A 15,385-nucleotide genomic window follows, 5' to 3' on the forward strand; every position below is an offset into this window, starting at 1 on the left:
TTTCCAAAGGCACCCGCCTGACCACTGTGAGAACAGGACGCTGGACTAGATGTAGCAGAACTCTTCTCATGTTCTTAACTCTGGTTGTGAAAAATTATGAGGTGTATGTAGGCACACTGCAATGCAGAGCTTTGATTTCTTTATACAAGAGGACCTTCATTAATGGAAAAAAAACCAGAGTTAATTGTTTGCATACATGTAGGTTTATTTTCTAGCGGACCATAAAACTACCAAGCAGATAAACATGGCCTAGTGTTCCTCATGCGAATACAAACGAAGAACTAAAATAAAAACCAGTGAAATTCTGAGCTTTGACCGGTAAGGAAGTATGATCTTATAGATGTGAGTCCCTGCCGATTATCATCCTGTGTTTGCCTCAGAGAGTCTTGCAACTGCTGTATTTCTTCCTTCTGGAATTCCTCAGTAGCCCAGAACACTGTCGTTTTTATAAACAACTTTTCCTTTAACAATTACGTATTCAATCAGTTCTTGATGGCCGCCAAACTGGTAAATCAGGTGTTCCCATCTAAAGATTTTTAAAAGGTTACAATCATATTTTAGAAAAACAACAACAATCTCTCATGTGCATAGGACTAAAATATAAAGCATGATAGATAAGCTGCATGTTCAAAGTAAATAAACAATGCAGACAGAATAGCGTCAAACCAGCCTCCTTGCCCATTTAGCCCTAGGTGCACAATAGGAATTTTTGTTGTTTCATATAGCAGAGCTATATGCTATTATCAATTAAACTTGATAACTTAAAACTGACACACAGTAGTATCTTTTATAGCAGGGGTAGGAAACTGGATCTAGCTAGTGGGATGGATCCCTAATTCCTCACTCCCCATAGGCAAACTTTGACAGGTGGGTGGGACTGCTCACTTAGACAATCACCAGGCAGCATAATGACATCAGGTGACTGACACATGCAGAAGTTCAAAGGAGCTCAATCACTGTAACTGTTGATTGGCAGTTACAGGGAGCCCCTTTGAAGTCAGTTTGGGTTCCAACTACTACTTCCTCCAAACAAAGCAATTTTACCTCTGCAGTGGAAGAAATGCACCATTTGGAGGAAGCAGTTTGAATCAAAAGAGTTTCTTCTAAATTGAGATAGTAAGTCCCTCAGCTGCACTGCAGAGTTCTCCACAAGGGTTACATGGCAGTGATCATCAGCACTAACAGGGAGCCAAGCTTGCAGAAAGAATAATTGGGAGCTCACATTAAGCTCCTGGTGGTTCTTTTGTAACTGCCCCATACGTAACCTCACCTTCGACATCAGGAATGTGGCAGGAGGACTGTTTTAAAGCATATAGTTTTAACATAACATGTTGAGTGATTAATAGAAAGCAGGAGCCAATTGCTATCAATTCATATGCCTGTTTTGTAAAGACATTGTGAATGTTTGTAGTCATTTATTTATATGCTGCCCTTTGGGGGCACAGCCTACTCAAGGTGGCTCATGGTATATAAAAAAGCACAATAAAGACAAATCTAAAACTGACAAGCGTATCAACATTAAAATATACTTGAAAATATAGATCAGTTTAAATAAATAACAAAAACTGAGGGTATGTTTAGTTCACAACAATATATGATATGAAATTTGGGCTCTGGCATGGTGCCAGAAAATTGTTACCTGAACAATTCAATGTTTATTTTTAAAGAACAACTTTCAACTGACATGGCTGTAAGGCAGACTGAAAAAAGTCTGAACTGGGGGTTTAAAAGCATATAAAAGTATGACTTTTTTTAAAGGATTAAGGTTTCCCTTTATGTCTGGTCAATATGTTCTGTATTGGGAGAAGACTCAAATACTGCACTTGGATTGAGTAATTATTGCTCATCATAATGCATTTAATTTATTCCGAATGTTAGATTCTCATTCCAACTTATGCAGAGCATTAGGCCTTTAAGAGCTATTTGCATCCTCACCTTGGTGAGTTGATGATAATGAGGTCTCCTTGCTTGCCAGTTTCTATGGAGCCATGCATGTGCGATTTCCCAAGAGCATAAGCTGCATTGATGGTGGCAGCAGCTAAAGCCTCTTTCATGGACATCTTCATGTTTACACAGGCCAGGTGCATAACCATAAGCTAGTAAGAGAGAGGTAGTTAAGCCTGAAGTCACACATAGGTGCACAGAAACCAACAGTCTGTTAGCCATTGGAATTGCCATCTGAAAGCCTGAGTTCACTGTGACAGGTAAAATTAATTTAACTGTAACTCTGGCTCTGGCTCTGGCCAGAGCAGTGATGTCACGCTGGCCACGTGACCCGGAAGTGTCTCCGGACAGCGCTGGCCCCTGGCCTCTTAAGTGAGATGGGCGCACAACCCCAGAGTCTGTCAAGACTGGCCCGTACGGGCAGGGGTACCTTTACCTTTACCTTTAACACTCTTCAGCTGTTCTAACTGCAGGTGGGGCTGTGGAGACAAACTCACTAGCACCCTGTTGTCTTCTGTGATCTGGAGATCAAACTCCATGGACTTTTGAGAATCCTGATTCCCCAAGGTTTTAAAAATGAGTGGGGGGACTTCACAAGCACAGAAGGCCTCTGTTGCAGACAGTTGCCCTCTACAAGTTGACAAATGAATGGAAAAGTGATGCGTATGTGTAGAATAAGTATGCTTGTTTCTGCTGTCCGTAGCTCATGCCTGAATAGGGCTCATGTCTGCAAGAAAGACAGGGCTTATCTGTGCTGAAAGCCAATATCCTGCTTGATAACCATCGGCTCCAAGCAGAAGCTGCTTTTCAATGGCCAGAGTTCATGGGTGAATTCAATAGTGTGTGTATTTAAATTCATGTGGTCTACTCAACTGCCCTGCTAGTACAGAAAATTAAATAAGATTCCCAAGGAATCAAGGCAATAATCAATACTCCAAGCCTGACGCTCAAACTGACAGAAGAAAATTAACATTAATTTTGCATCCGCTCTAAAGAAACATCTTACCATGGAACAGCAATAAGCATTTGGGTTAAAATCACTGCCAAGAGCGACAATCACTCCTTCTTTTAACATCTTTCTAGCTTGAGGCTGCTTTAATCTGCAAAGTAAAAAAAAAAAAATGGTTACTACCATTTGAATTGCAATGTAAAATGCAGCAAACCACTTCAGCAATATTATATGTTTTTATCAGAATCCAGGAGAGGGAGATATGAAGAGAGAGAGATGAGACTCTAGGTTTCTCCATTGTCTCTGTTAAGAGACCAGCTCCATTAGGCTCCTCCCTAAATTGTCACTCATAAGCAGCTATTCCATCAGGAGGGAGAGAGATTGAACTGCAAAGCATCTCCATCGGCTCTACTAAAAGACCGGCAACGTTTTGCAGCCTTGGAGGATCGCTCTTAACAGCAGTTGTTCAGTGGATGCATTCTTTCAAAAGATAATACGTATTTTCCCAAAGGCATAGCAAATGACAGTAAAATACAGCCTAGCAATACATATTAGAATTATGATTACCTCAGTATATAGGCAGTGGTTGGTAACAGGACAGCTGCACACTTCGCCTGGGCCATTGCAGCAATACCTTCATCACTGATTTCTTCTAGATGACTGACAGCCTGAGCTCCTAGCTCAGCTCCAAGCTAAACAGATGCCAAGGCAAGGTTTGAATTAAAAGTCAGTCACATAAGAACCTCCATTATCCGTAAGGCTGCACACACAATAACCTGTTTATATAGCACAAAAATGCAGTTCTCCTCAACCCAGAATCATTTATGCTCAGCTTCAACTTGCTGCTTTCAATCTAGGTTGAAGTGGGGCTTAATGCAGCAGTGTAACCAGAGCCCTGCTACTCGTACCAGACAGAATGGAAAGGAGGGTTGGGGGGGGGAATCTATTTGCTACACCAGCCTGGGCAGCAAAGAAGCTTGGATCATGCCCAGTACCATCATGTGACAGCAGCAGGCCTGGCTCAGGATCCAGCAGATCCTGTGCTGGCTCAGCACAGCCCCTTCACTGCCCTGAAACACCCCATTACTGCCAGTAGCAGCTTCCACCTGCCTGGGCAGGAGCATTGAGGCATTTATAAATGCTACAGCTCCCCTCCCAGTGGGAGCAGGCAGAACTGAGAAGAGGGACAACTATGACACTTCCAAATCCCCTCCAGCATCGGGTTTGTTCATCCTGTCTTGACAGAGTGGCTGGAGCAACCCAGTAAGGTGGACCAGGTACAAATAGCAAAATTAATAATAATAATAATGATGATGATGAAAAATACTATAGAAATATTAGAAGTTATAAATACATTGTAATCACCACAGGTGAAACAAATGTACCCTATGAAAGATATTAAAGACACAAACATTAACTATTAAAATGTGTATGTGTATCTAGCAATGTTATCACCAATGAAAGAGTTTATCAGATGCTCCTCTTTTTATTTTACATCACAAGGAAAAGATAAGCAAAGTCAATGTTTGAATGGATGTAAAAAGCAAAGGTCAGAAAGTCCATCTCGCTAACTCCATCAACCTCACATTTTCTTTTAACTTTACTGCAGAAACAAAGAACTGTGCTGTGGTGCTTCCAATACGCTAAGCCCAAATCAGAATTCGTGTAAGATTTTTCCTTCAGTGAAGACGACCACCTTGGCTGTGAGTGCTGGAAGACCTGTTCCCTGCCTTGCAGGTCTTTTTCCGCCTGGCCTGGGTGGGCAGGGCCCTGACTGACTCCAGCTACAAAAGCTGAGGCTGCCGAACAGATTCTTGGGGTGGGGTGTTGTTGGTTTTTGGGAGTTGTTGCTGTTGGGGTGAGGGTTTTTTGTATCTTTATTTTAAATTTTGTTGTGATTTGTGTAGTAATTATTCAATTTGGTTGTGTGTGTTTTTAACATTTTCTTTATTGTTTATTACTATTTCAGTTATGTTGTGGTATGTATTTTTCATGTTGTAAGCTGACTAGGGCATAGTTTGAGCTGTGGAAAGGTGACATACAAATAAATTTATGTAATATAATCAATATAAGTACCTCGGCGCTTTTCATTGGATGCAGTTCATCCCCATGGAAGTTGATCTGTAACCCTAAATTTTTCCCAGCCTGAAGAATTCTTCGGGTCGAAGGCAGATCAAAGACTCCCTTCTCACAGAAAACATCTATACTGTCAATATGAATTTCACCATTAAGCTCCAGTTGCTTCAATTTAGGAAGGTGGATGCTAACAATGTCATCTGTGGCTTCAATGGCACTTTTCCCCCTATTCAACAGACAGTGCAACAAAAACCAGATTAAATTTTCATGTGGCCTGCAAAAGTTCTGGGGTGGTCTCACTGTTTCACAACCAGTGCATATCCCATATAAAAATCCTTTAAATTTTTATATCGCAAATGTTCTAATTTATTTTTGTCCTGCTTTTGTTGTGCTGTAGCCCCTCTGGATAGCAATAATGTGGGAAACCACTGAAGCACAAACTAAAGCAGAATAAACCCATGACTAATGCACTATTATGATGCTAAGAATATGATGCAGGATACACCCACATAAAACACCAATCTGGAGGGGGAGCAGACTCTGGCCCTTTGGGGATAACTTAGTTGTTTAAAGCGCCATCCGTCTGACCAGAAATTCGGGGCTACTTTCTGGTGGACTTCCTATATGGCTGGGCTTGTGAGCTACCCTGGGTGGCATTTGGTTCTTCACGTTCAGCAGAAACTGCACCTGAAGGTCCAGGCTTTGTCTCCACAGGCCCTGATGCTATGGAAGGTTGTTCCACAGGTTCCTGCCTGCCAGATTCTATGTCAGAGATCTCACAATCTCCAGCAGCAGGCTGAGAGCCCTGAACCTGGTCTGGCCCCTCAGCAGAAAGCACTACAGGCTCTGTGTCCTGGTCACTGCTGGGCTCCAGGGCCATGACAAGAGCCAATGCACTTGTATATCTGCTTCCTTCTCTCGTGATTGTATGAGAGCTCTGCGATTTCCCCAAGTGTGAGAAACAGCTGGACTGGGGCAAGGATTTATTCCCCCCTTAACCAATATCTTTCTCTTTTAAGTCAAATTATTCAAGATTCCCTTTCTATGTTCCGGCTGATTTTGAAAGAGGTTAGGGTAACACTGCAAACGCAAGTGGTGCCTTAAACTTCCTCTCGCTGTGTTCTCCTCCGTCACATCTGAATTAAATAATAATAATTATTCTCCCTCAGATGCTTTACAGGAAATGTCAGGCACACCTCAGGCTTTCCACCCTCCCTCAGTCTTCATTAAGCTTGAATACTCTCTTGGGGCACTTCCACATATCACTCTAATAGTAGATGGCAAACAGAAACGCTGCAAGAATTAGGTATGTTCTGTTTTGCAGAAGAACTGTTCAATGCGTGACCCAATTAATCTTCAATTGTGTTCTAGCACAGCGCTTAAAATGACAAGACAGAATAGGTACATTACTTAGGAACAGAATGAGCTCCGCAGTAAGTAGAGGAAATGCCTATGTCCAACTCCCGCCGAGCCCGTTCAATCACTCTCAGCATCTTAACTTCCGTTTCCAGGTTTAACCCATATCCACTTTTGCATTCAACCAAAGTGGAGCCTGCTCTGAGCATGCGTAGCAGCCGGTGTCTGAAGCTGCTGAAGAGCTCATCTTCTAAGGCATTCCGAGTGTGCTCCACGGTGAAATGTATCCCTCCTCCTGCTTGATGAATATCCATATAGGAAGCTCCTGCCAACTTTAAAAGAAAGTTATCTGTTAAACGTGTGTTAATGGGCAAACTATACCCCTCATGCAATGAAATCCCAGAAGTAGCAAAAGGAAGAACAAAGAAACAGTGGGGTCACTCAGAGGAGAAGATGGTGAAATGCAAACAGGGGACACAGAAAGGGCTGAACTCCTCAGTGCCTTCTTTGCCTCAGTCTTCTCCGATAAAGAAAAGAATGCCCGACCTGAAAAATTTGGAGCAAATGATTCAGCAGAGGAAACACAGCCCAGAGTAACTAAGGAGATAGTACAAGAATACTTGGCTAGTTTAGATGTATTCAAATCTCCAGGGCCAGATGAACTGCATCCAAGAGTATTAAAAGAACTGGCAGATGTGATCTCAGAACCACTGGCAGTCATCTTTGAGAATTCCTGGAGAACAGGCAAAGTCCTGGCAGACTGGAGAAGGGCAAATGTTGTCCCTATTTTCAAAAAGGGGAAAAGAGAGGACCCAAATAATTACCGCCCAGTCAGTCTGACATCAATACCAGGGAAGATTCTGGAGCAGATCATTAAGCAAACAGTCTGTGAGCACCTAGAAAGGAATGCTTTGATCACCAATAGTCAGCATGGATTTCTGAAAAATAAGTCATGTCAGACTAACCTGATCTCGTTTTTTGACAGAATTACAACCCTGGTAGATGAAGGGAACTCAGTGGATGTAGCCTACCTTGATTTCAGCAAGGCATTTGACAAGGTGCCCCATGATATTCTTGTAAAGAAGCTGGTAAAATGCGGTCTTGACTATGCTACCACTCAGTGGATTTGTAACTGGCTGACTGACCGAACCCAAAGGGTGCTCATCAATGGTTCCTCTTCATCCTGGAGAAGAGTGACTAGTGGGGTGCCACAGGGTTCTGTCTTGGGCCCGGTCTTATTCAACATCTTTATCAACGACTTGGATGATGGACTCAAGGGCATCCTGATCAAATTTGCAGATGACACCAAACTGGGAGGGGTGGCTAACACCCCAGAGGACAGGATCACACTTCAAAACAACCTTGACAGATTAGAGAACTGGGCCAAAACAAACAAGATGAATTTTAACAGGGAGAAATGTAAAGTATTGCACTTGGGCAAAAAAAATGAGAGGCACAAATACAAGATGGGTGACACCTGGCTTGAGAGCAGTACATATGAAAAGGATCTAGGAGTCTTGGTTGACCACAAACTTGACATGAGCCAACAGTGTGACGCGGCAGCTAAAAAAGCCAATGCAATTCTGGGCTGCATCAATAGGAGTATAGCATCTAGATCAAGGGAAGTAATAGAGCCACTGTATTCTGCTCTGGTCAGACCTCACCTGGAGTACTGTGTCCAGTTCTGGGCACCACAGTTCAAGAAGGACACTGACAAACTGGAATGTGTCCAGAGGAGGGCAACCAAAATGGTCAAAGGCCTGGAAATGATGCCTTATGAGGAACGGCTAAGGGAGCTGGGCATGTTTAGCCTGGAGAAGAGGAGGTTAAGGGGTGATATGATAGCCATGTTCAAATATATAAAAGGATGTCACATAGAGGAGGGAGAAAGGTTGTTTTCTGCTGCTCCAGAGAAGCGGACACGGAGCAATGGTTCCAAACTACAAGAAAGAAGATTCCACCTAAACATTAGGAAAACTTCCTGACAGTAAGAGCTGTTCAACAGTGGAATTTGCTGCCAAGGAGTGTGGTGGAGTCTCCTTCTTTGGAGGTCTTTAAGCAGAGGCTTGACAACCATATGTCAGGAGTGCTCTGATGGTGTTTCCTGCTTGGCAGGGGGTTGGACTCAATGGCCCTTGTGGTCTCTTCCAACTCTATGATTCTATGATTCAATGGCTCTCCAAAAGTGCCCTGGTAGGGAAAGGATCACAGCTCATTGGCAGAACAGTTGCTTTGAATGCAGAAGTTTCCAGGTTGAATCCCTAGCATCTCTTGGTAGAGACAGCCCTTTCTGAAACCATGGAGAAACAATGATGGTCACATTAGACACTACTGAGCTAAATGAGCCAATGGTCTGGTTCTGCGTAGGGCAGATTCCTTCCTATGATCTTATTAGAGATCAATTTGCATCCGAGAAGGGGCTGGAATGAAGGTATTTGTGCCTTTTACAGAAGAGACTTAAATAATAAATAAATAAATAAATAAATAAATAAATAATAATAATAATAATAATAATAATAATAATAATAATAATAATTTATTATTTATACACCGCCCATCTGGCTGAGTTTTCCCAGCCACTCTGGGTGGCTCCCAATTGAGTGTTAAAAACAATACAGCATTAAATATTAAAAACTTCCCTAAACAGGGCTGCCTTCAAATAGGATAGCTGCTTATTTCCTTGACATCTGATGGGAGGACGTTCCACAGGGCGGGCGCCACTACTGAGAAGGCCCTCTGTCTGGTTCCCTGTAACCTCACTTCTCACAATGAGGGAACCACCAGAAGGCCCTCGGCGCTGGATCTCAGTGTCCAGCTGAACGATGGGGGTGGAGATGCTCCTTCAGGTATACAGGACCAAGGCCGTTTAGGGCTTTAAAGCTCAGCATCAACACTTTATGGAAACTTTAATCTACAGTAAAGGAAGGTAAAGGTAAAGGTAAAGGTACCCCTGCCCGTACGGGCCAGTCTTGACAGACTCTGGGGTTGTGCGCCCATCTCACTTAAGAGGCCAGGGGCCAGCGCTGTCCGGAGACACTTCCGGGTCACGTGGCCAGCGTGACATCGCTGCTCTGGCCAGAGCCAGAGCCAGAGCCAGAGCCGCACACGGAAACGCCGTTTACCTTCCCGCTGGTAAGCGGTCCCTATTTATCTACTTGCACCCGGAGGTGCTTTCGAACTGCTAGGTTGGCAGGCGCTGGGACCGAGCAGCGGGAGCGCACCCCGCCGCAGGGATTCGAACCACCGACCTTTCGATCGGCAAGCCCTAGGCGCTGAGGCTTTAACCCACAGCGCCACCTGAGTAAGGTAGACGCAGGTAAAAGAAATCCTTTGCAATTACAGTATGTAAGTTTACCTTCATCGCAAACTCATGGACTCTGTCACCAGCCCATACAGGATGTGTGTGTGCATCTACCAGACCTGTTTTTTTTAAAAAACAAACACAGCAAACTGCACAATCTCAGACATATCCACTAGGAAACAAAATCAGGAAACATTAGCAGTTAATAATTTTATCTATGTGCCCTCGGAGAAACATCAAAAAGCATGATCCTTCAGTATATAAAATGCTATTATGAGCCAGTGTGGTATAGTGGTTAGAGCACTGGACTAGGTCCTGGGAGACCAGGGTTCAAATTCCCAGTAAGATATAAAGCTCGCTGGGTCGTTCACCATCCCTCTGGCTAACATACATCACAGGGTTGTTGTGATGATGATGAAAAGAACAAGAAGTATGCCACTTTCTGCTTTGCTGGCTGCTTCATCGTATTGGGCTGGCTACCGAGAGAAACCCAGACCTAGACAAGATGAAACCTGAAATCAGATTCAGCAGGACTCTTCATGTTATGTACTGAGTTGAATAGGATCCAAACTGCAGCAGTCTGATTGGTCCTAGAACAATAGGATCAAAAATGCAGCAGTCTGATTGGTCCTAGAACAATAGGATCCAGAATGCAGCAGTCTGATTGGTCCTAGAACAATGCAACAGTATGATTGGTTGGCAGGAACCACCCAATCAGGCTCCAGATAGAAGTGAATCCACAACCTGATTGGCTTACAGTAGAATTCCGGAATTAGCCAATCATGTGCAGCCCATTGTGTAAATAATGTATATAAAGCAGATACTTTGAGGGGACTTTCATTCATTCCTCCTCACCACTATGAGCTGAATAAAGAGCATGAAATCACTTTGCGACTCTGAGTATATTTCACTTCACATACTCTTTCTCTCGGGATTTCCTGGGATTTTGACTGGAATGCTTCCAGATGGGAGCTTGGTCTTTTATTTTATGTCATTGACCCTGTGCCTTCAAAAGCTGCCTGAAATACAAACATTGAGCAACAGACATTTTCTCCACCCTTCACTTCCAAAAGGGAAAAAGAGAAAAGAAAAAAAAGCATCAGATGCTTAATTTCTGCATGCCGTACTGCTGTTGACACGCACCAAAGCGGGATCAGGATCTGCTAAACTGCACCTTTCCTGCAAGAAACTCAGCAAAGCATATGAAGCCCCTTCCCCTTTATCTTCACATCAACCCTGTGGGGTAGGTTAGGCTGGGAGAGACTGCGAGGCAGCAGCTGAAGGTCATCCTGAAAGATTTGTGGCTGTAATTGGAAAAAGTGACCCAAAACTTGTTTGAGGGAAGGGAGATGTTCCCCTAAAAATCTCAATAACTTTGACCCCCCCCCCCAAAGCTCACTTTTCACTTTGGGGAATATGGCACCCTTATGTTAGGCACTAACTTGCACTGACTTTTTGACAAGATATGGTGACTGACAACCTTATTTCTAAACTGAGCTTTGCTTAAACTTCAGTGGCTAGTTGTACTGCTTGAGGATACCCATTACTAGCAAATTATGTGGAGCTGTCCCATTGTCCATGCTAGATCAAACAGTACTTTGGAAAGAAGTAGGGTCATAGACTTAAGTCTCTCAAAATCCAGGCTAATGGCTCTGTACACACCATATGTTTAAAGCACACCCCTCCCACAAAGAATCATGGGAAGTGTAGTTTATCACACACAGAGCTATAATACACAGTCAATACTTATTTCCTTCAGAAACTACCCAGCTCCTTGTCCTCACTTGTGTGCTAAGGTAGACCAGAGGGGGAGCCATCACATTTTATTCCAAAGGAAAATAATTCAGAGGATGTTAGACTACCTGAAGCTGACAATCTCTGCCTATGTAAATATTGCATATTTCTGCTTGGTGTGTTGAACTCTGAAATATTAGACACCAACCTGGTAAGATGCATTTTCCTGAACAATCAATGACTTTTTCAAAAGATGCTCCTGAAAATTGCTTGCGAATGGCTCTTGAGTCGCCCACAGCCTTTATACAACCATCTCTGAAAATAAACCGACCAAAACGCTTACCATTACTTTCAAAGCAGGTGAGACAGAATTACTTTTTATACCCCGATCTGAAACTTCTTTTCTGAAGCAAATGTGCTTAAAACTTAAACCAATGTCTTCTTTAGTAAGTTATTTAGCTAGCATCATTGTTGGATTCTTCAGTGTAGACAGGAAATTAAAATTCATTAACTGTCACATTGTTACTGGCCCAAAGTAACTAACTACTTAGTTCAGGGGTCAGCAACCTTTTTCAACCATGTGGTGGGCCGGACTATTTTTTTTTGGGGGGGGGGGAATGAACGAATTCCTATGCCCCACAAATAACCCAGAGATGCATAAATAAAAGCACACATTTGACTCATGTAAAAACACCAGGCAGGACCCACAAATAACCCAGAGATGCATTTAAAATAAATGGACACATTCTACTCATGTAAAAACATGCTGATTCCTGGACTGTCTGTGGGCCGGATTGAGAAGGTGATTGGGCCGCATCCAGCCACCAGGCCTTAGGTTGCCTACCCCTGACTTAGTTCATCGGCTATAAAAAAGTTAATCGTTTTTTGTATTTCAAAAGCCTAAGTTTTTTGGTCAGAGCCAGACATTACAAATTGAAGGCCTTTGCAGATGACTTAGTATTGACTTTGCAAGAGCCAGACACTAGTACCAAAAGAGTTCTAGAATTAATTCAAGTATTTGGTCAGGTCGCAGGATTTAAGTTGAATAAACAAAAAACTAAGGTACTGGGAAAAAACTTAACAAATGTTGAAAGAGAGAGATTCCAAGAGGAAACTGGGTTAACGGTGGCAAAGAGTGTAAAATACCTGGGGATTAACATGACATCTAAGAACGTAAACTTATTTAAGGATAATTATGATAAGTGCTGGACAGAGATAAAGAAAGATTTAGAAATATGGTCGAACCTGAAGCTTTCCTTGTTAGGTCGAATTGCAGTAATCAAAATGAATGTATTGCCTAGAATGTTATTTTTGTTTCAGACATTACAAATTGTTGATAAATTGGACTGTTTCAAGAAGTGGCAGAAAGATATATCTAAATTTGTCTGGCAGGGCAAAAAGCCCAGAATTAAGTTTAAGATACTTACTGATTCCAAAGAAAGAGGGGGGTTTGCCCTGCCGGACTTAAGACTATTATGAATCGGCAGCTTTCTGCTGGCTAAAAGACTGGCTACTTCTTGAAAATGCAGACATTCTAGACTTGGAAGGATTTGATAATAGCTTCGGTTGGCATGCATATATTTGGTACGACAAGGTTAAAGTGTATAAGGGTTTTAAAAATCATATTGTTAGGAAAGCACTATACAATGTTTGGATTCGGTATAAAGATTTACTGGAAAATAAAACTCCCAGATGGCTTTCACCAATGGAGGCTAAGGAGGTAAAGAAACTTAATATGAGAACTAATTGGCCAAAATATTCTGAAATTTTAGAACAAGAAGGTGGTGAATTTAAACTACAAAGTTTTGAGAAAATAAAGTCCAAGGTACGGGATTGGCTCCATTATTTTCAAATAATGGAGGCCTACAAACAAGACAGGAAAATCGGTTTCCAGGTGGAGAAATCGAAATTAGAAACAGAACTGTTAGAACCCAATACTAAGAATTTATCAAGAATGTATAACTTGCTGTTGAAGTGGAATACAATAGATGAGACAGTGAAGCCAGCTATGATTAGATGGGCACAGGACATAGGTCATGACATTATGTTTGCTGACTGGGAGCAGTTATGGACCACAGGTATTAAATTCACGGCATGTAATGCCTTACGAGAAAACATTATGAAAATGATTTACAGGTGGTACATGACTCCAGTCAAGCTTGCGAAGATTTATCATTTGCCCAATAACAAATGTTGGAAATGTAAAGAGACTGAAGGTACCTTCTTCCACCTTTGGTGGACCTGCCCAAAGATTAAGGCCTTCTGGGAAATGATTTATAATGAGATTAAGAAAGTACTTAAATGCACCTTTCATAAGAAACCAGAGGCATTTCTCTTGGGTATGGTCGGCCAGCTGGTGCCGAGGAAGGATAAAAACTTCTTTTTGTACGCTACTACGGCAGCAAGGATTCTTCTAGCAAAGTATTGGAAGACACAAGAGCTACCCACGCTGGAGGAATGGCAGGCGAAAGTGATCGACTTTATGGGACTGGCAGAAATGACCGGCAGAATCCGCGACCAAGAGAAAGAGACTGTGGAAGAAGACTGGAAGAAGTTTAAAATATATCTTAAGAGCTACTATAAAATTGAGGAGTGCTAAAATGCTAAGGGAGAGGAAGACGTAGAATTACAGCGGTAAATTTTGTTTGATTTAGGGTGAAATTGAAAAGGAGAATGAATTTATATTTAATTGGCTAAAAGGGTTGTTGAATAATTGTTAAAAATAAAAGGATGCAAAAAGGGGAAGGTATGGGGAAGTCCGAGAAAAGAGGCTTATGGAAATAAGGTTAAGAAATTATGAATTTATGTGTTTGTTTGTATGTTGTTTTTGTTGTGTTTGTTAAAAATTGGAAAACTAATAAAAAATTATTAAAAAAAAAAAAAGCCTAAGTTTTGGTCAGCTGGTGACTGTCAGGAGACAGAAAATAATTTTATTTTTTCTGTAAAAACTTCATTTATTTTCCTGTCCTTAGAGAAGGTCAGTACAAAAACAAACAGAAACCTTCCCATTCGAGAAAGATTCTGCTGGAGAGACTCCCCCACCCACCCACCCCCAGCAAGCAACACCCCCCCCCCCCGGGAGATTCACTTACTTGCCAATCACCACGCTGCCGTTTTCCAGCACGGCCAGATGTTGCATGCCAGCTTCCAGGAGGTATTTCTCACCTTTGGTGCAGACAAGCACCAGCTGTTGGGCGCCTTCAAGCAGGAGCTTATACTCGCCAGCCATGTTGCTCTTTCCAGACAGATGCAAAAGAGCTTGGGAAGTCCGGGACTGGCCCAGACAGCGTCAACAGGGCAGAGAGAACGCTCACGAGTTTTCCAGGGCAAGGTCTTTCTCTTTGCTCCTGGAATCGTCATCATTTCTCTTAGTTGGCAGTTTTCATCCACAACAAGCAAACACACACGGGGTGGGAGTGGGCTTGGACTGGACAGAATTCAAAATGAGGTGGTGCAGTCCTGAGGTGGTTATAGAGAATGGACCCCTAACTATTTCAATTGCAAGTAGGGGAATCTCATTTTTAATGCTCCCCAATAGTCCAAATAGGGACGCAGGTGGCGCTGTGGGTTAAAGCCTCAGCGCCTAGGACTTGCCGATCGAAAGGTTGGCGGTTCGAATCCCTGCGGCGGGGTGCGCTCCCGCTGCTCGGTCCCAGCGCCTGCCAACCTAGCAGTTCGAAAGCACCTCCGGGTGCAAGTAGATAAATAGGGACCGCTTACCAGCGGGAAGGTAAACGGCGTTTCCGTGTGCGGCTCTGGCTCGCCAGAGCAGCGATGTCACGCTGGCCACGTGACCCGGAAGTGTCTCCGGACAGCGCTGGCCCCTGGCCTCTTGAGTGAGATGGGCGCACAACCCCAGAGTCTGTCAAGACTGGCCCGTACGGGCAGGGGTACCTTTACCTTTACCTTTAATAGTCCAAATGATGCTTTGGACTCCCATCAACTGCAGCCAGAATGGCAAACGACAAAGGATGATGCAAATATCAAAAACATCCCAGTGGCGACCAGGCATCAGCTTGGTGGAG

The 15,385-nt window shown here is 43.0% G+C and overlaps 1 protein-coding gene across 2 annotated transcripts; it reads right to left on the minus strand.

Annotated features, from left to right (window-relative positions):
- Positions 1-184: 184 nt before the first annotated feature.
- On the minus strand, positions 185-14,700 carry AMDHD1 (amidohydrolase domain containing 1). 2 transcript variants are annotated; one of them, XM_079991934.1, is made up of 9 exons: positions 14,453-14,700; positions 11,569-11,675; positions 9,681-9,745; positions 6,380-6,657; positions 4,970-5,195; positions 3,461-3,585; positions 2,951-3,044; positions 1,936-2,096; positions 185-526 (listed from the first exon to the last, which is right to left on the minus strand). In XM_079991934.1, the coding sequence occupies exons 1-9, from the start codon at positions 14,587-14,589 to the stop codon at positions 421-423; spliced, it is 1,299 nt and encodes a 432-aa protein (XP_079848060.1). In that variant the 5' UTR covers positions 14,590-14,700; the 3' UTR covers positions 185-420. The 2 variants fall into 2 exon arrangements, with proteins under 2 accessions (XP_079848060.1, XP_079848061.1); XM_079991935.1 differs by lacking the exon at positions 1,936-2,096.
- Positions 14,701-15,385: the final 685 nt, after the last annotated feature.

The sequence above is a fragment of the Podarcis cretensis genome, assembly GCF_951804945.1.
Source record: "Podarcis cretensis genome assembly, chromosome: 10".
NCBI lineage: Eukaryota > Metazoa > Chordata > Lepidosauria > Squamata > Lacertidae > Podarcis > Podarcis cretensis.